This window comes from Castanea sativa, chromosome 5 (assembly GCF_040712315.1).
Source record: "Castanea sativa cultivar Marrone di Chiusa Pesio chromosome 5, ASM4071231v1".
Taxonomy (NCBI): Eukaryota; Viridiplantae; Streptophyta; class Magnoliopsida; order Fagales; family Fagaceae; genus Castanea; species Castanea sativa.
Window position 1 is genome coordinate 52,278,439 of NC_134017.1, and position 21,339 is coordinate 52,299,777.

Consider the following 21,339-nt stretch of genomic DNA (forward strand, 5'->3'; position numbering starts at 1 on the left):
GGGTTGTTTCTGTTTGGGCTTAAGGTGTATTCACTTTTCTTTTTTTTCTTTTCTGAATTCAAATCCTAAAATTGAATATAAAAAAATAAAAATAAAAATGACTCATCTTCGCATTAAAGAGTGTTTGATTAGTTGTTTTGAATTCATAATTTGGGTATAAAATACATCATACAAGAGTTTGACATTATTTTATATTTCAGAAAGAAAAGAAAAAAAATTACTACACACTCACTTCAATCAAGTGGGGTCCTTATTTTCACAATATTTACGAAATTCTCACTATATTCGTTTTCAATGAAAATGAAAACTCTGAAAAGGTGTTTTCATTTTTTGTATTTAAATCCAACTTTTAGAATACTGAAAATGAAAACTGAGTACAAATTTTTAACCAAACAAGTTTTTCTACGATGGGTTCCACTAAAAACTAAAAATGAAACTAAAAACACAATTTTTTTTTAGCTAACCAAACAGTCTCTAAACAATGCACACCACATATTGAAGAGGGAGCTTTTCGACCAAAAATCTTGAATGGGTGGGGTCTTTTTGTCTTTCTATCTCCTACCGATTTTTGTTTTGGACATTATTTAAAGCCTAATTAGCATCTAATTCCCTAGTGTTATTTGCAATCAAACACAAGAATCTTTAAATATTTATGGAAATTCTAAAAAATTACCTCATACCAAACGCCACATTATAGTCTATTTGTTATCAATTTATCATTGTTGAATTGAATTATCTATTGACACAAAGATTGACAGGGAGCAAAAACTATAGAGAAAGAAAGAGGGAGATCCCCTTTGAGAGAGAGAGAGAGCATTGTGAAAATGTGTGAATGAATTTTTATTTTATGTATTTTTGTTCTTTGTTCGTGATCTCTTGGGCTTGCATGTTTTTTTTTTTTCCCCTTTTGGATTTACAGTAATTATCTTTCGTATAATTGTTTGATTCTTTTGTCATTATCATTTTGAAAGAGGTGAAAGAACATATTTTAAGGCTTTTATCTTCTAGATTATTTCAGTAGTGGCTGAGATTATCTATGTTTTCCTGGCAAAGTATGAATTAGATTTATGATAACAAGCAATAGAGAGGAATCGGAAAACAAAAGTTTTCTACTTAAGATTTTCTCCTTGATTCCTCCCCCACCCCCCACCTCCCTTTTTTTTCTATTAAAATCTATGTTTGTATTTGTTTTTTGTTTTTGTTTTTTTTGTTTTTTTCTCTTTTTTCATGAATAAAATATAACACTGCAAGTCACATACTACTGGAAGTGTTTTTCTTCTGGTCAAAAGGTACACTGAATGAAAGATGGATTTTCCATGAAAGTTATTGTCCTTTGGCAAGTCAGTTATCTTCAAGCTTCCTACAGATTATATGGGTAATGTTCTTCAAGTATGTGTGACACTGTTGTTAAGTATGAAAACTTGAAGAAAAATAAAGGAATTAATGATTATGTCATATAGCAAATAGTCAATACCCTGCTTTATTGTGTTTAACAAGGACTAGTTTGGGTTGCATGTGCAAAACACGTGTTGCCCCTTAAGCAAGAGAATTAAGAAAACTTGAAGAAAAATGAAATTATGTGTTGTGTATATATATATATATATATACACATACATACATCGATAGGTTGTAATAATGATATTTGAGTTTGGAGAATATTGTTTCATAAAATTGATAAAGTGAAAATTCAAAATTCAGTATTTTCGATTGATCAAAACTTTTGCTCGATCAATCGAAATGATAAGGAAATTTATCCTAAAGTCTTTACCTGTTTTGATTGATGCTCAATTTTTGTTCAATCGATCAAAAAGAGCATTCGATCGATCGAGACTCGTAAAACTAAATTTTATGCAGAATTTTCGGTAACTATCTAAACATTTGAAAAGGTTTCAAACATTGTGAACGGTTAAATGAAACATTTTAACTTTCCATACATGTCTTTTGGTGAAATATAACTCTATGGGTATAAATAGAGGTTTATATTCACTTACCAAAAAAAAAACTCTCTCCAAAATAGTATGTCACAAAGAAACACAAGAAATCCTTTAGTGTGGGGGCAAATATTGTTTAAGGAAAACGATATTGTGTCTCTAACTTATCTATTTTCTGTTTGTCTTTTGTATTAACATTGTTATTCCATCATTACTTTATGTAATATCCCCAACACTATGTACTTAAACTAATTAAGAGTAACTATTTAATATATGAGTATTTGTTTGTCATGATAGTTTCTTAGAACCTATTTACTAAAGGCAGTATTCACCCACTAAAAAACTTTTAAGATTAATAATTAATGTCATCTTCTTCTAATAATAAACAATTGAGTTTAGCTAATACAATGTCACAATATTTAAAATTTTCGCAACGAATGATATCATATACTACAATTGAAGGTTTTCCTCAAATACTTGCAATTATTTACAATAAAGATTTTGTTATTCATACTTCCTTTTTAATTATCTTACATTTTATGAGTCTAGCCACGATATTTAACTTACTTAGTTTTTAATGAACACCCTTTTAAGTAAGGGGGGGGGAGGGGGGAAAAGGATAACAAAAGGCATGTGACATTGAAGTTTCCATTAGATAAAATTTAAAGTCAAAAGCGTCCTATATCACCATTCCAACTTTTCAAGTATGACTACTACATAAAACTCAAAAAACAAACTAAGGTACAATACATTAAGTATTGTTTCTTAGGTTTTCCTTTTAAGTACTTAAGTTTTTCCCAAACTCAAAATACATGAAGAAATTTTTGGGATATTAAAATTTAGTGGGGGTATTTTAGACATTGTATAATGGAACATTTTAGGAATCGTAAGATTTCAAAATGGTTTAATTGAGAGAATAACAGTTGGGGGTATCTGCTCGGTTTTTAAGTTTAGGGAGGAATGAAACTACCCCAAATTTAAAGAGCCCAATTTTTATTTTTTACTTTTGGTGCAAAATTGTGTGTGTGTGTGTGTGTGTGTTTTTTTTTTTTTTTTTTTTACTTTAAACTTTAAACAATGTGTAAAAAAAACAAACAAACAATAAACCAGCCCAAAAAAACTATGCGTGAAAAAGTGAATTTGGTTTTACCAAATTTGACTAAACCAAAAAAAAAAAAATTATAAGAACACAACAAAATATTACAATATTTTCACAATACCTCTATTTTCAACTATGGTGGATCTCAGTCTCATATTTTATTATCTTATTTTGACTTATAAGGAACTTACACCTCCATAATTGTGAAAATATTATGATAATAACAAAATGTCACAGCATTTTTCTCAATACAACACTTTTATTTTTAGTTGTGTTAGATCTTAGTCTAATATTTTATTATTTTATTTTGATCCATAAGGAATTGTTAGGATTAGTGCCCTTAAATCCTATTGTATGATGCTATGTGTGATATTATGTATGACATTATGTATGACATGATGTATGACTTAATATTGTGATTGGTAAAGTTATTTTATTATTATCTAAAATAATGGTAACATGAATATGGGACATTATCATATAGTCCATGAGATGCATTGTATGTGATTTATGTGAAAAGTCACAGAAGATGTAAATCACAAGTTCTTTGTAAACTCAGAATTAATAGTTCGTAGTCGGTGATGAAATTGGGCATTTCATCTGTGAAGACTATAACGTGTCAACTAAGATGATTTGTCTTGATCATGGAAGTGGAAACTTCTAGTTGATATGTTGATATGTTTTAAGAGTTAAAACATATTGAACTGGACCGCTGTGAGATTTATTATTCTCCTAACGACTGTCAAATGAATAATAAATCTCACGACTTCTATTTGCATGAACTCTTAATCCTGAGAGAATAATGGACACGATCATGAAGTGTAGGTTGCTTTGATATATCGGGAGTGAGACTGAAGTGACGGTCAAAACCTCGGTATGTTGGGCGACCACATTTAGTGTTGATGGAACATATATTCTTAATATGGAATTCATAGTCTCTTGATGGAGATATAAAATATTCTCTTGAGATAAGTTTAATGTTTTCAGTTATTCAGAGAGTTAGGCCTAACCACTTTAGTAAGAAATTACTAAAGTATATATTTGTGAAATTGGATTTCATAAATATATAATGAATAACTTTAAAGAATTAAACCGGGTACTCAAGGATAAGATGTAGTAATTTACAAAGTGGCAGTCTACGTTTATGACTTTGTGTTACTACGAATATTTTATGAAGGGGTTACGTGTATAATAAAGTCTTGGGATATAATTTATTAATAAGGCCTAGAGTGCAATTATATTTATATAGTGGTATTAAATATAATTAATGGTAACTTTGGACTTGTCAAGAGTTGACGGAAAAGCCCAAGACCCATTGGAGCTAGTGTCTTATTGGTCCCTTTTGGTCCCACTCCAAGCCACACACTAAAGCCCAATTGGAAAGGCCCAATAGGCCAACCCAATTAGATAATCAGTTAGTTATAAAGGGAAAAACATACAGAATTTTTAAGAGAAGAGTTTAGAAAAGAAAAAGAAACGGTGTGTGAGAGAGTGTGAGACACACTTTCATTCTCCTTTTGAAAAACTGATTGAGAGAGCACACATCTTGGGCGTAAAGTGGAATTGGAGTGAAGATTAAAAGTGTTCCCAAGTGCTTCTAATCTTTGTTTTGAATTTCTCCACACTAAGGTACGCCATCTTGTTCTTAAATTCTGAAATTTACATAGTGCATGTTATCAATCATGAATGAAATAGATCCTTGTTCTTTGCTTCCGCTGTGGGTTTTGCATGAGATGCAAAACCAGATTTTTTCCTTCAATTGACACATGTGTCACAATATTTTCACAATATCTCTACGTATACATTGTACTTATGATGTAAATTTATATTGTAAACACATAATGGGGAGGTGATGCCTGAATATCAAGTTTCAACCTTACAGCTACCTCCAAAAACCTCAAGGATGGGCTGATGAGACAAGTATCCAAACTAGTAATCTGATCTATACGTGGAGGATGGAGAGAGGAAGAAAAATGATATAAAATGAGGAGAATACATTTAGGAGTGGGGAAGGAAAAAGATAGCGAAAAACACGGTAGACATTAAAATCAATATCTGTAACCTGTCTTTGGAAAAGAGAAATATAGGATCTAGTCTCCTTAACTTGAGTCCGAACAATTTTTGTTATATAAACTATCCCATCTGTGTGATATTACAATCTAACCTATCATCTTTGTCATTCAAAATCACTAGAACCTAGATTTCAAGCCCACTATCTACAAATTCATTGTATTGGGCTTTTTGGGCCTATCTCAATCTTAGTTTTTGGGTTTGAGTGCAAATTGTGTCCTTACATGTACAATATTTATTATGGGGACCCAAGGACCAAGGAAGAATAGAACCGCTTTGACTATCATTCGTTCTTCAAAAGGAAGCGTTTTAAGCCCAAGGAGTGGGTTCACCCGAGGATGGGATGAGAAGAGACAACATACTTCCTAGGAGTTCAAGTGGAGAGAATGGCATTGAGAAATAGAGTCAAGGTAGTTGAAAGAAGGTTCCTACGAAAGCTCACTCGCTACCTCCGCATTAAATGACTGACAACAACTTTATCAGCTGCATTGATGAGGAAATGACCCCTAAATAGTAGATTCACAGCTAAGAAGTTCCTTCTACCACCTTCAACAAAAATCTAATGGGACAAGTGTCCTAAGGAGGGTCTAGAGGATCGCAGATGGATGGTTAGGATGCAAGAAGCTAAGGAGTATATAAAGGAAGAGAACTTCTAGATAATGGGGATCCGGAATAAATGAAGGAAAAGAGATGAGAACTAGAATAGTGAGAGAAAGAAAGAGAGAGAACAGTGTATATCATAGCATAAGAACATCGTCATTGGGTGAGCTTGTAAAAAACCATCAACATACTTAATTTTAACTTCGGTTCATTCCCTTCTTGTTTGAATCTTCAGACTAAGCTCAGCTTGTTTTATCCACTCTCTCATAACAAATATCTATTAGTTGGGGCCTAGTGGGGTGGTGCGAAATTCACTATTCTAGGTAGGTTTAGATCTCTAATCTTCGGGTCCTTACATTTACCTTTTTTTCAAATTTGTATAATATTTGCCACTTTTGTGTCTACAATGTAAGCTTATATTGCAAGTACAAAGTAAACATATAAAGATCATTAAAAAAAAAAAGTTCAAACCAAATTGGTGTACTTGAAGGGGGGAAAAAAAGAAAAGAAAAAGGGTAAGGCAGCTCCTCAATTGACTAAACCAAAAACACTGTCCATGACCCTATTGGCTCTTTTTATATAGTTAATAGAAGAAATGTTGCCTTTCATAAAATGTAAGTGAATTCCAAAATTTATTTTTTTTCTTACCAGGAAAAAAAAAACTAGTAGACTGTAACGGTAATTATATAGAAATAAAAATAGGTATTATAAGGTATACAAGATGTTGTAATGTAATACTTATTACTATTCATTTGTTTGGTGACAACACAATAATAGAACCTTGAAGATAATGGAATGAAAGCATTTTAAATCAAATTTAAGATATATTTTAGGAAACATCTTACTCATATAATTATATTTCCTTAAAAATAATATTTTTTAAATTTAAAAAAGAGATTAGTTATTTTTTATGATTTTTTATTTTCATGATTGTTATGTGCATATGAAAATTTATTTATTTGAAAATATATTAATTTTAGACATTAATATACCTACTAAAAAACAGCTAATACAACCATTTTAGAGATATATAATTATTCCTCATTTTAAAGAATAGTTATTCATAAGGAATGACTATTCCCTGTAATAAAAACATAACCAAACTATTAAATAACTAAACTATATGAATAACTATTACATTACAATACCTATTATAGTCTATTAAACATACCTTAGGCAGTTTGTTTTCTCTAACATTTTCCAGTACCTTCTTTTCTTTTGGTCAATATTTTTTTTGTGTTAGTATTCTTAGATGTTTTCCTAATCTGTTTCAGGGAGTGAAAAGAATAAGATTGATTTGAAAATCCAACATAAAATAGTTTACTTGAATTGTGTAAATATGCCACTTGCATCTTGGAAATCATTTGTCACACCGCTTTCTAATCTGTTTCAAGCAGTGAGAGTTTGTCACATAGCTGCAATCACCTTCAAATGCATAATATATTTATTTTCCTTTCTCAATATCCTCAAATAACCAAAAGAATAAACAACATTTTGGTTTGCTACCTGAGAGAGAGAGAGAGAGAGAGAGCGTGAGAAAAGAGAGACGTTAGAGTTAACGGAAGATAGATTTAAAATAGCTAGGACAAATGTCAATATATTAGCCTGACATGTACTTAGTTCTAGAGTTGTCCACGATTTGGGTCGAATTGGGTTTGGGCTCAACCCACATTCAACCTAAACTGATCGGGTGGAACCACCATCAACCCATCGCCGACTGAGAGGAGAATTGGATCGGGCCAGTTAGAGCATTAACGGATGTCGAGCGGAACGGTTAGGGTTGAAGATCTAGAAAACAACAGGAATCTGACGAGAAAAGTTGAAAAACGGCTGAAATGTGATGAGAAAAAAATTGCAAAACAGCCTAAATACAGCGAGATCTCACCAGATCCAGCGAGATCTCTGCCATTTTTGGCAAGATCTCCGCTAGATCTTCTTAAAAAATCCCAGTATTCGGTGGAAAACACAAATGGGTCGGTTAGTTCAAGTTTCTCAGATTTGAGAGAAGGAGATCCAATATCTAACCAGCCAATCTCGATTTTTGGAGAACGAAATCCGTTGTTGACCGCCAAAGCAATCAGTTCAGTTGGTGGCAGCAGTGGGTTAAGTTTGGCGGGTCCTTCGATAGCCCTACCTAGATCATAGGAATTGCTGCGAACCAAGTTCACAAGAAATTTACGATTACCCAAATGTAGGGATTAAAGTAGCAGTTTTGCCTTTTTTTTTTTTTACTTGGCATAGGGTTTAGGTTTTGCTGAATGCATAGAGGTTAGATGTTATGCATGGGCTATATCATTTGGGCCTCACAACTCGCAAGTCCACTTAGACTTCATTGCCGTTAGCTGGGCAAGAGTTTTCGGCACCAAAGTTGTTGCTTAGGAAGTCCAATAACTCTTGTAAAACTCTCTTTTGAACTTGATCATTTGGGCCTCATTATAAAGACTTCTTCTACATGAAATTCTATTTTCTTTTGCTTAGCATGCAAGGGGTAGAGTAGTTGGTGGAATTTTAGCTCCAATGAGAGAAACCTCTTCCTGGAGTGTGATTATGAATTGCTTCCATTGTTGAGCGCTCAGTCTACAAACTAGGATTTCTTTCCTTCCTCTCCATATATATATATATATATATATATATATATATATATATATATATATATATATATATATATATATATATATACACACTTTGGAGAGGTTGGGGGAGGGGTGAGGGGGGTGAGGAATTATGTGGTTAGGACTGGACTCAGGACCTGTTCCGTTTTGGATAGAAACGGGTTTGTTTTTATACGTAATATGTTGTGTGAGATACAAGGCTTGTAGCCCAATTGGTTGGCACTTCTTGATGTGTCTATAACATCCGGTGCTCATATTCCCCTCCCCATTGTAACTATCATATTATCCAGAAAAAAGTCGTTTAAAATTTTAATAATAAAAAAGGTTCCATATCATTAAAAAATATATATACCATGTCATTACTCCTTTACACATTTTTTTAACTACACGATGAATATTGCTCACTTGAAATTTTCCCTGCCAATTGTTGCTATAACATATTTATATCTCTAACTGTCAAACCATTTGTGAAAGAAAAAAAAAATACAAATTCAAAATTATAGGAATCATTTATTACTATGAAAAAAATTATCCGTTGTCAAAGAGTCAAAGACATGTAGCAGCTCAACTCCTAAACAAAGCATACCATGTAACCCAAATTAAGAGCCATAGTCATCTCTTCGTCCGTAGAGTATGTAGTTCCACCCTAGATCGATAGTGCAAAGTAATAATAAAAATGGCATTCTGATTGGAAGTAGATAATAAAAATATTCAACTCCTTGGCTACCAAGAACAAGCTTCCACAGAATTTAATATTAGCACACAACTTTTTCCACTTATTAATATTCTAGGTACCTCAATTCCTGCCCAAGTCTTTAGACTGGATCACCTAAGATTAAGATAAGTGCTCTGGGAAAATTGTAATTCCAAACAAAATTTAAGTTCCTGACAAATATGAAATGGGAGGAGGGGGAGAAAATTTTGGGTTAATGATAGAATTGGGACATATGCCTACCTTGGCAAAGTCTTGCTTTCTTGAAATTTAATGCTACTGCAGCACATCAAACGGTAAACATTTTTGCGCTAACTGGATGGAATTTGTACCAAATTCACTCAATGGACAGACTGAAATGATATTGCTATTTAGAATAACTGGATAGAAACTCGGTTACTTCAAATGGTCTTCGTCCATGTATGTCAAGGAGAAAATGGTGGAAACAATGATTATTTTTTCTTAAATAAGCTGATCCTAAAAGTGCAGAAATATCAATATAAAGCACTAAACTCTAAAATTACAAAGTTTAAAGCCACCATTTGAATCATACAAGCAACGGCAACATCAAAATGAATAAAGCTTGTATCTAGAAATTAATCAAATTATCAAACTACTATCTTTAATGTTAGAAGAAGAAAAACTTGTAGCTAAATGCTCTTAGTTATATTACATAGATAATAGCCATTGGTTAGTAATAAACAACAAAACTGTAGGGATTAAAAGGATACAAAAGAACAACGAAAAAATAAAAAATGCAACAATCTAATCTTCTCCAAATGAGAATACAAAAGTAACTTGTTCTCAATGTTGCTTCAAATATTCAAAGACAAACAAATTGTTAGAAAAATGCATTATAAGTTAAATACCTATTACCTACAAACTTCTGATAAAGGTAAGCAGAAGTAAATCTCTACGTACCTACTATTTTTGCCATTAGCAGATATTCTATTAGGTTTCTTCAAATGACCTGCAGAAAAGGCATACAAAATTGTGAAAGTATAAAGGATTATTATATACAGCACAGGATCATGACAAGCAGCGATAATCAGGTAATTTATACACCCATAACTCATCATCTGTTTCCCCCATTCTTCAATGTAGTTAACAAGTTCAGACTATTTTTCTCTTCACAATCTGCTCAATGGTGTCTCTCAACAGACCAACCACTTCCATTCATATAATTCTTAATTCACCAATTCAAACATAGCCCCATATCAAGAGTACTACCTTTCCTAACCCTTTGCCCATGTATCATCTCATAATTTTCTAATTCAAATCATAAAAGGTTTTCACAATTCAGATAATCCAATACAGGAGATTCTAATTCAGCACAGGTAGCCTCCTAAAAAGTTTCACTAATAAGGTAAACTACACACAAACCACCCCCCCGGCGGGCGGGCAATGTCACTAATAAGGTAAACTTAGGTGTTGAGGATGCTAGGTCAATCAATTGAGTTCTTAATCAAAGCATAAATTTAATCTCTTCAATCATTAGAAACATCTCAAACCCAAACCTTCTGAGAAGGAACATAGTTTTCTCTCAAAACTACCTCTATGAGATCTTTTCAACTTAGTTAAACTAATCTTAATTCCAATTCTATGACTCCATGTCTTCTATTCAATTTATTAATACAGGCAATGGCCTACAACTCTAAGTGCAGTCCTGATTCAAACTAAATATTATTGGATGTGCATTACTATCAATAAATTAGCAAATAAATTACTGACTTGCTACACATATAGCAGAAATGAAAATTTGTTAAAAGTCAATATATTTTACTAGTTAAAACTAGACTGATATGCTCATAAAGATCCATCTCTTTGCAAACTACTCCAGCTATACAACTAATTCAAAATCACTCCACATTTGCATCCTACACAAATATGCCTGTCCAAGAGCAAGCTATAGAAAACTGGAGTAATACTAGCAGCAAGGAGGAAATTAAACCTAAAGCTAAGGAGATGGTTTTCTGAAGATATGAACGGAAAAAAATAAAATAAAAGACTGCATTGCAACAAGGAGAAAATGAAGGTTCAGCTTTAACCAACAAAGTAGGTATTATTTATCACCCAACAGTTATCCAAAACCTTATCAGGATTTTAGTTTACATTTTTCCCCCAGATAAGTAAGAGAATTTATTAGACTGGGTTTGATAAGTTCTTGTACTTTTTAATCACTGTTTTATGTTTCAAATTTCAACTCACATAATAGTTTCCTTTAGGAAACCATGCAATTGTCAACAGGATAGTTGAAATAGCATCAGTTTTTTGTGATATTCGTTTACCTATGCTTTTTGGGATATTCTGTTTTTGATAACTAGCTTCTGAAAGAAATTTAATTGTGATTCCCATGAGCAATCATCTATTCAGGGATTTTCTAGAAATGGTTAAAGCATTTCCTTGTGAATTCACCATACATTTCATAAGTGTGACTGAAAGAAAAGATAGTTCATATTATAATCCCACTAAATGTACTTCCTAATTTATTTTTGAAAATGAACAATGAATTAACAATCAAAACCTCAAACAATTTTGTAGAAATGAATAGGCAAGTAGAAAAGATAACCTCTTACTACTAGCATAAGCATATTTTGACAGTATTTCTTTATATAAGATGGAAGAATAATAAAGAGAAATAAAAAAACTATTAAAGAAAAACTCAGGTCATAGGATAGGAAAGCAAGCAGCAGGCTGCAAGAATTATATTTCACAATATTATAACAATTCATATACACCTCCTTACGATCAAATAGCAACTTCAACTGTACATTTTAAATATATAAGAGAAATTCTATAAGACTAACTTTCAACAAAATTAGAGAAACCACTCCATAAACTTGTCAGCTAAGAGGAGAAAAGGAACGGAACAAACACCAAGAGCTGACCCAACAATTAGGCAAGAAATAGTTTATTGTATAGCTAATTATTTCAAGAGCTCAAAGAGGAAATGGAACTCAGCATCTAAATTAGAAGCCAAATTTTTGCTTAAAAATAGACAGAAGGGACAAGGAGCTGCTATATTCAAGCTAATGAGAAAGAAAAGGGGCTCTTATTCCTTGTTACCAAATCTCTTGGCAATGATTGGACGGACATCATCGGCATCAATCAGGGTCTCTAAGAAAGGAAGTAATGAAACTAGTGCACAGTCTGACGGATCATCAAACCAACTCTTTATAGGAATCCCATTATTGACTTGCAACCGGAAAACCTGAAATGATCAAAATGAGATAAGGCTTAAACAATCAGAATCAGGAGTTTACCCTACAGGCACAACTATTGTTTTGTTTTTGTCCTTCTTTTTTCTTTTCCCCCCTTTCTGTGCACCCTTTTATTTTTTGAATAACATACACTGTTTTCTCATGTCAATATTAAGTAAGTTCTGAAGACCTTATTCATACCAAGGGCTAGCACTCAAATCTTTTACTTCCAAGATTTGTACCGGACATATTATTTACTAGATTTTAGTATGAATTTCCTGCCTAGATATATGCATTTCCATAAGTTCCAAAGTTCATAAATTACTTCTTAATTTCTTAGAAATGCCAAGCAGAACTGTGAATATCTGAACCAGAGGATGGGAAGATACTGTCTTACGTCAAGCCATGGAATCAAACAAGACCTCGGGCCAGCAATTCCTACCCCCCCCTTTTTCCCCCCTTAAAAAAAGTTCTTCCTCTATCTCTGAAGAAATGCACACCTTCAAGAGATAATAAAGTCCAACTAAATCTAAGTTGATACCCTCTAACATAATCTGAAAACACAAATATCAACCTAATGATTAACACCACTAAAATAAATTTTCAACATCTCAAGAAGTGACCCAAAAAAAAGGAACCAAGCCAAGGGCCAAACTGAGATAAAATGGGCAGGTGAGGTACCTGTGGAGAATTATCAACTATGGCAACTTTTGCAAGATCAACACCTAAAACTGTCAAATCTTTAGTGTAACTGCCATCTGCAAAAATGCATGATTCACGGTAAACTCGGCGAGATATAAGCTTTCCATCTGGATCCAGTATATCAAGAAGTTGCTCTGCATAGATGCTTTGGCTTGCAGTAAAAATAACAACTTCAAACATCTCCGCAACTCTCTCCAAGAACGTGTGGAGGTAAGGCCTCTGTTTCACATATACAGTATGCTCTTTCATGTTGAAGAAAACAGAGAAGGTGAAGTCCGCATCATCACGGTGTTCCAACGTAGAGTGGACAAGTGTTTCTGCATATAAGAAAGTCAAGACCAAACATAAAAATCAAAAGAAATAACAATATAATTACACTGAACAAATGTTAAAGTTAAGTGCTACTCTTAGATTCCAAGTTGAACCACAATGTAAGGGCTCCATGAGAACGGAGGCTCAGATTATATATTCTTTTAATAAAATTCATTTGAGATTATCAAGAATCTATTAAATCTCTATCCCATATTGGTTTGAAAAGAAAATTTCATTATTCAGAAAATCTTTACCCAAGGAAGAAGTAAATTTTCAAGAAACTCTTAATGAACTCCAAATTATGCCAAGATCATATGACAGTATAAAAAACACATACATACAAACATATCAACTTATACATAATGTTTAACTGAATGCCTGCTTTTGTGCTTTCTACAACTCAATCAGTCCAGCAGTCAACTAAAGTTTGTAACAAAAAGCAAGTTAGTTGAAATAAACAAGGTTCACTGAACAGTGTCATCTTCAGAGCTTTGGATGTTGGATTAGGATCCGGTGCAATACCTATTGCACCGGGTGCAATTCACCTCATTTGTCTCACATATTTTTTTTAGTTTTTAGTTTTTACTTTTTTAACTTTTACTTTTTACTTCTCATAAAGTTTTTTTTTTAACATTTTTTAATCAATGGTTGAGATTGAAAGTTGTTTTTTGCAACTATCAATCTCAGCCATTAAAAGCAATTGCATTAGGTGGTATTGCACCTGATCTCAATCCTGGGATGTTTTCTCATGTGCAGGCAATGTGCATAGTATCTGAGAATCAAACCAAAAAAGCTTGATGATCAACGATGTATACTATTCCGGATTGTATCACTTAGGCCAATCACTTTAGTTGGATCTTCAAAGCCAGATCTGGGACCAAAATAATCTGTTGAGTTCTTGAGTTTTCACTATATTCACTTTCATTAGCTTTTAAATTTGATTTTCATCTTTTTAATGATAAACTGCCAATTGGGATTAATGAAGATGAAAAAACACCATTGGAAACGTATAAGAATTTTTCTCCTCCTGCTACAGAAATTTTGAAATTGTGCCTAGGCATAGATACCGTGACATGACCATCTACTGGATGCATCCTATAACAACAGTACAAATGAGTTTGATCAACTTATTGTGGAAAATAAATGTGTCATTAAGTACTCATCTATATAATGCAAAAATATTTGACCATATAAGATGATGTTTACTAGAGGTTGCAGTACAAGTGAATGAATGGGACTTATAAATCCCAAATTATTAAAGTTCAAACCATATGCCAGGAGAAATTGAGATATCATGTTAAACTAATTCAGGATAACATAAGTGAGGGAACAACTATATATAACTCAATTTCCTTACCATCCAAATCAAGAACTAGTGTTACAGCTTTACTGTTCTGAGTTTCCTTCGGCAAAATAGTTGCCTGAAAGTTTGACACCACATCTGATAGTTCTGGTAAATTTTTTATGAAAATTTGCGGATCAAAGCACTCTGCCTGATCTGAATCAGAGTTAACATCAAATTCCTGGTTGCAGGATCTCATCTGTTCAATTGCTAGGTACAAGCTGTTATTGTCCGAGTCCTTTAAGGCTTCTTCACCAGATTGGGCATCATTGATATCGCTCATTTTCATAGTTTCCTCAAGGAAAGGAAACATTATGTATTGCTCAGCCACATCAAACAACGGCTCAGTATAATCGTAATTAGGAAAAAAATTTGCATCACCAATATCACCATCAAAAGCATTCTCATTGACGGGTAAGCTAGCAACAATCATGTCAGATATATAAAAATCTGATACATCACAAGTTTGATAATCAGATGAGCTTCTATTATCATCACTGTCATCAGCTCCCAACCTTGGCATGTCAGGATCATTGTTATTCCCTAAAGCAATTTACAAAAAAGGTCAGGTATCAGATACAATCTCTTCAAAAACACATGTAAAAGTTGCTAACTTGACATGGTTAAAGTATGTAAACAGGAGCTGAAATGCACATCTTTTATGATTTCTTTATCACATTCAATTTGGAGTTCATGTTCCAGACAAACCATATTTACAGCTGCAACGATATTGTTCCAGGCAAAGCATGTTCCCGGCAAGTTAGGTTCATGTTCCAGATGAAGAAGCTTGGAATTCATGTTCTTATTACTTCTAGCAGTCGAAAGTAGTGAAAAATACAATAATTTCTTTTATACTTAGTCAGGGTTTTGAAAAGCTGCAAAATATGCATGACCCAGTTTTCCATGCCTTCAAAGAAACAACATTATTGAAGAATCAGATTTTCTATTACCCCATTTAAGAAGAAAGAATTCTCCTGAATTAACAAAATATAAATGCAAAATCTAGCCTTCAGTGACTAGAAATTGGGAGACTTGGTCCACATGAATGAAGCAAATGTATGGAAATATAGGCATGTAAAAGAACATTCCACCACTGTTTGATTCCTATCTTTTTTCTTTTTCTTTTCTTTTTTACTCTCAGCATACCACATTGATTTGTAAAGTTGTATTCAAAATAAACAAATAAGTGTCTAATAAAAAGTAACTGTTGTTATTCAACTTTGGTTGGGGTTTCAGAAGCACATCTAGAAGTCTTTCGTGACCATTCCCACCTATAGAGAACATAAAATATAGTAGATTGATTTAGTTTCAACCAACAGAGTTGCAAGTCAGACCTGTATCACCGTCAGCTTTTAGTTCAGTATCGTTTTCAATGGGCTCCAAAGCAGGAGAGAAAATTGTCTCCAAGTTTGAATTGTGAGTAGATTCCTGCAAATTAATGAACCACCACTGTTGGTACCTTACCACCAAAATAGATTAAAGAAGAATAGAACACAATATGATCATGATATAGAAGCAGTACATGGAGGACAAAATTCATAACTAAAACTTAAAATAAGGACACATATGCTATCTTTTTGACAAGTACATATACATATATGCTCTCTTTGTTATCTGAATAACTATATGCATACAAAACGGTATAATAGAATTTCCCGTCATTTTCAAAATGTCTTTAACAACAAAAGGTAACCTACAATACTCACAAGGAGGTCCAAGGAGAGGTAGCCTCCTTGCCATTCACAACTCATATCTAACAAGAACATCCGTGTTTTCCAATGAAAATAACTTCTCCACACTTGTGGCCTCCACTTGATATACCATAAGTTTTTAACAGAGAATAGGCAAGGAGAAGCAAGCTCAAATAGATATTATTAAATCCACTACATGTCACAAATATTTACTTATTCCCCATGCTGCCCTCTTTCTCAAATTTTTACTTACAGAAAAAAATATATATTTACTTATTAAAAAAAATCCTAGATAAATAGTTGCAATCAACTATATATCTATAAACCTATCACAGCTTCCACATGCACCTTGTGTGCTCCACATGCGTCAACTTCATGTGTTTGTTTTGAAAGGGTCACAATACAAAGCAAAATCATCTTTGGTCAAAACAATTAATGTATCTCAACCAGATTTGATAACTTCTGTAAGGGTATCCCAAAATGACAAATTAAAGAAATAACAGTCTGGTCTTTGCAAATAAAAATTTTACCATTCTTTCAATGGTTGCAGAATCTACAAAGAATGATGGCTGTTTCTGAAACTGAGAAGTTTCTTCATTAGGCAATTCGGCACAGTCTGTAGCTTCATTGCTTTCAACGTTCTCAATGGGCACTTGGGTGCTTGAAGAAACTATAAGAACAATCAGGAGCATTAACAATGCATCTCTAATTACAAAAACAAACTGAAATATGCATCTCTAATTACAAAAATAGGAACCCAGTCAGCCCATAATGCATGCAAATAATAAAACTCATTGTTCGTAACATCAATCTGTGGTTGTATTCAGTGGAACACAAAACAGAACAAAATACCAACATATCACACAAACAATTTTAACTATTCCGCAGCTGATTTTTTTTTTGATGGGTAACTATTCCACAACTGATAGAAAGGTAATTAACTTCTTTTCTTCAAAGTGGGTTTTTTTTTTTTTTTTTGTGTGTGTGGGGTGGGCGGGGGGGGGGGGGGGGGGGGCAAAGAAATGGATTAGAATTTGGTGGAACTAGATTCAAAAACCACAAGTTGCTAATGTAACTTACCAATAAAAAAAATGGTGGAAACTAAGGGAACATTTTAAAGGCGCATTTTTTTTTTGCTTCAAATAACTTTTAGTACTTTTTTGAGCTCTTTTAACCTTCTACATGTCATTTCTATTCGAGTTGTACTTGAAGTCTGAAAGCATTCCTGTTTATCTCTTTGAAATTCAAAGCAAGCAGAAAGTTTTTGAACATTGATTATCACACACACACACACACACACATCTATATATATAACAAGACACTAATAAAAAAAAATGGTGGAAACTAAGGGAACATTTAAAAGGCGCATTTTTATTTTTTATTTTTTTCTTTTGATATCTTTTAGTGCTATTCTGAGCTCTTTTATTCTTTAAGTTGAGTGAAAACTGAAAGCATTCATATTTATCTCCTTTCAATTCAAAGCATGCCAAAACTTTTTGAATCTTGAATATTACATACACACACTGATATATAACAGGACACTAACATTGTGCAATATTATCTATGCTTTACTATTACATGGTTCTGTTCTTAAAATGTTATTTTGAAATGAAGTACCGATGTCACGTGATTTAACAGATTTTTGTCCAACCTTGGTGATCAAATTGGTCAAACTAAACCTACACTGGATATCTACCATTTGATAGCCAATAATAGAGAACTTGAAACCTTCATATTAAATACACAACGCATTGTTTGAGAGAAAAAAAAATCTTAGGTGTAGTTGCTTACCATCCTGACATTTGTGAATACAGGTGTCAAATTCTGCTGTTTGTTCAGTAATCCTGACATATGAGCATGATTTTTTGGAAACTTTACTTGACTTTTGGCAGGCATGAAGACCATATTTTTCTTTTAAACCGTGCATGCTCAAATTGTGCTTCATTTTTAGTGATGGCATTTGATCTGAACTGCTGATACGTACTGCAACCTTGAATCGGGAACATCAGTGGGGAAACAACACCCTCTAAACAATCAAATCAGAAGCAGAGACTGGATCATGGAAATGATAAAGATAAAGATAAAGAGGACAGATGTTCAGCAACCATTAGAAACAATGAGAATCATGCAGTATAGTATTTATGCACTCAAACATCTTTTAAAGTCAATGTTTGTAAATAGAACTTCAGTAATTAACACACAAGAAAATTAACTAGCAGATCCATAATCTATGTTAGATTTATCACCGAGAACACAAGAAAGTTTAGTATAAATTAGTTAGGTGTAGTTAGGGTGTGTTTGGATACCGCTTATTTTGTTGAAACTGAAAACTTATTGCTATAAGTACTGTAAATAAAAGTTAGTTGAAATAGTATAGTGGGACCCATGAATAGCACCAAAAATAAGTTGAATAGTAAAATAATTTTAATTTTCCATCCCAATCCAATGCACACTTAGTTAATCACCATAATTATCACAGCCAAAACCATCACTAACCAAGCCAAAGAACATGTTACCAAGCCAGAATGCCTAATAAAATCAATTCCCTCAGGAGTGCTATCTTTAGCACGCCAAAGATTGGCTCTATGCATTCGAATGTCCTATTACTCCTATACATACACCGAACTAGAAAAGGGTGTGCTACTCTACAAGCATAACACACCTCTCACTTTTTATAACACCCATTCAAGCAGAAAACTTCTATACAACTGCGTGTGGCATCCACATCACCACTACACCCCAAAGAAGGAGAAGACCAATATCTAAAGCACCTAGCTACCAAACAATGTAATAGCAGGTGATCGACAATCTCTCCATCTCACTTACCCAATATATCAACTTGGGTTATCAACTGATATTGATTCGTTTTCTTTTGATGATCAGTCCAATTTAATAATCTGTTCCAATGCTGCCATCCATGCAGAGAAAGATCACCTTTTCAGGACAAAAGTTTGCTAAATACTCCCATGGGCGGACAATCACATCATGCTTCTTTCAGCCGTAAAATATCCAGATAAAGCAAATGAAATCATATTTCCCCTCTCTATATATTAACCATTTAAAAAAAAAAAAAAAGTAACAGAGTACTTTCTATTCGAACATATAAAAAAATAAAACCTCTCTTGTTTTTGATAGCTAATAAAAGTTTTATTAATAGCACAAATGAAATATGTTTACGATGGTATACTCATGACAAAGAAAGAATACAAACAAATCAAATAGCAGATCTAACAGAAATAAGGAAACTTTTTCTCTATATAATAATAATAATTACAATAACAAAAATGACATCAACTTGGATGGCCCACATAATCGGATGCAAAAGAGGTTACCAGTGAGAGGGAGTAACGGAAGATCAACACCTTAAATTCTTTCAAAGCTAGGATTTTGGTTTATTACATTTAGTAATGCGACAAAATAAGGTCTAAAGTGAGAAAATGGTGACAACAATTCACTTAAATCGACACAGTGTTTGCTTTCGAAAATCAAATGTTGTGTAAGGAAGGTTTAATGAATAAGGCTCTCTTAAATGACCTTTTCAAACATAAAAGAAAACGAGTCCAACATTCAAACACAAAGACACCATCACCAAAGTCAATACCGCCGGTTCCAACACCACCACAGCCCCAATCACAATTAACAACTCCACTAAATGTGTTTTCCCTATTCTGTGCATCCAAACACACTTCAACATTAAAAATTCACTGTCAATTGACTCATCCATTTGAGCAGGACTACATCCAAAGATAGCAGATAATAGAATTTATCCATTTCTGTTAAAATTCAAAGGTGTCTAATCAAGGCATAATATTAATGTGTAATTGCTAACTAAATTGTGGAATTTAAAGTCCTAACAAAACCAAAAGGGAAAAAGAAAGAAAAAGGGTATAGAAACAGTAGACCAACTTATTTGAGAAGACAAGAATTTCCAAAACCCAAGTCCAAATTACCAAAAACTTTCTAGTAAAGTTTTAAGAAAACAAGAAAAGTAGAAAACCCAAGTCAACCAAGAAGTAATTCAGAAGACCAAACTCAAAATCATAGTTGAATTTATCACATCAAAAAAAGAAAAAAGAGCAACAACAATTCAAACAACAACCCATGATTAAAACCCAACCCCATAAAGCTAAAACCCTAGAAAGACCAAGCTGAGATGACAGTTATACAGTTAAACTACCATTTCAACACAGTAAAAGCAACCCCAACCAAAAAAAGAAAAAAAAAATGAAGTAAAAAGTAAATGAAACTCTAAAAATTAGCTTTGAACCAAAGGAGGAAACTAAAAAAAACAGTGGAATTAGAAAGAAAGAGAGAAAAATACAAATACCTGGTATAGAATAGGAGCTGAAAAACTCTCTCTTTCTCTCTTGTCTCTCTCTCTCTCTCTCTGTGGGTTGTGTTCTGTCTCTGACTTTGTTGTTTCTGTTTTTAAGTCGCACGAACGGTCAGACAAGGAAGTGATGTTGGGTTCTGTTGGATCATACGGACGGCTGAGATTGGTATATTTCGGAAGTGGTTTGGACCGGTGGCAATGCGCCACGTGTGCTCTCAAAGACCAGCTCAGCGTGACGCGTTGACACGCGCAGCTTCGCGGAAAGAGAGGAGTTTGGAATTGGACCGCCCCCCCCCCCCCACTCCACCCACGTACTTCTTTTGGCGCGTGCTTTTACGCTCGGATAGTAGTACTAAAATAACGAAAACAAAAACATAAAAAAACACACTACTACGTTGTTCGTTTCTCTCCCTCCTTCGACGGTTGCGTGTCTTTTGACGTTCTCTTTTACATAGGCCTATCCTATATATAACTTGTGTTGTGTTCTTTCTTTCATTTACTGTTTTGCCATTGCTTTTTTTTTCTTTTAAGTTATTAGACCAATATACCAAATGTTTTTTGGTACGGTCAATTATTGAATTATAAATCTCTTGCTCACTCGTAACAAAGCTAATTATGAGATGGTAAATTATTAATAGTTTTAATATTGATTTACTAGTAATATTATTATTTTTATAATACTTTTGTGGGGGGCAAAGAGATCCTGATGAGAATGTGGGCATTTTGGGCCGTGTT

At 33.3% G+C, this 21,339-nt stretch overlaps 1 protein-coding gene across 5 annotated transcripts; it reads right to left on the reverse strand.

Moving 5' to 3' along the window:
- Positions 1-9,376: 9,376 nt before the first annotated feature.
- On the reverse strand, positions 9,377-20,732 carry LOC142636029 (uncharacterized). 5 transcript variants are annotated; one of them, XM_075810095.1, is made up of 9 exons: positions 20,599-20,732; positions 18,063-18,297; positions 16,802-16,941; positions 15,915-16,008; positions 14,596-15,123; positions 12,906-13,243; positions 12,091-12,235; positions 9,946-9,994; positions 9,377-9,434 (listed from the first exon to the last, which is right to left on the reverse strand). In XM_075810095.1, the coding sequence occupies exons 2-9, from the start codon at positions 18,229-18,231 to the stop codon at positions 9,392-9,394; spliced, it is 1,506 nt and encodes a 501-aa protein (XP_075666210.1). In that variant the 5' UTR covers positions 18,232-18,297; positions 20,599-20,732; the 3' UTR covers positions 9,377-9,391. The 5 variants fall into 5 exon arrangements, with proteins under 5 accessions (XP_075666210.1, XP_075666211.1, XP_075666207.1 ...); XM_075810096.1 differs by lacking the exon at positions 9,377-9,434 and adding an exon at positions 9,462-9,501; XM_075810092.1 differs by lacking the exon at positions 9,377-9,434 and adding an exon at positions 9,671-9,837.
- Between the last annotated feature and the right edge of the window lie 607 nt (positions 20,733-21,339).

What these genes read in the sequence shown, in the direction of transcription:
- LOC142636029 (XM_075810092.1), bottom strand. Translation starts at nt 18,231, where the DNA reads ATGCCATCACTAAAAATGAAGCACAATTTGAGCATGCACGGTTTAAAA. An exon ending in TAGTTGATAATTCTCCACAG is followed by an intron (nt 12,236 to 12,905) that starts GTACCTCACCTG and finishes TGATCATTTCAG; the next exon opens with GTTTTCCGGTTGCAAGTCAA. An exon ending in GCTAATGGCAAAAATAGTAG is followed by an intron (nt 9,838 to 9,945) that starts GTACGTAGAGAT and finishes GAATATTTGAAG; the next exon opens with CAACATTGAGAACAAGTTAC.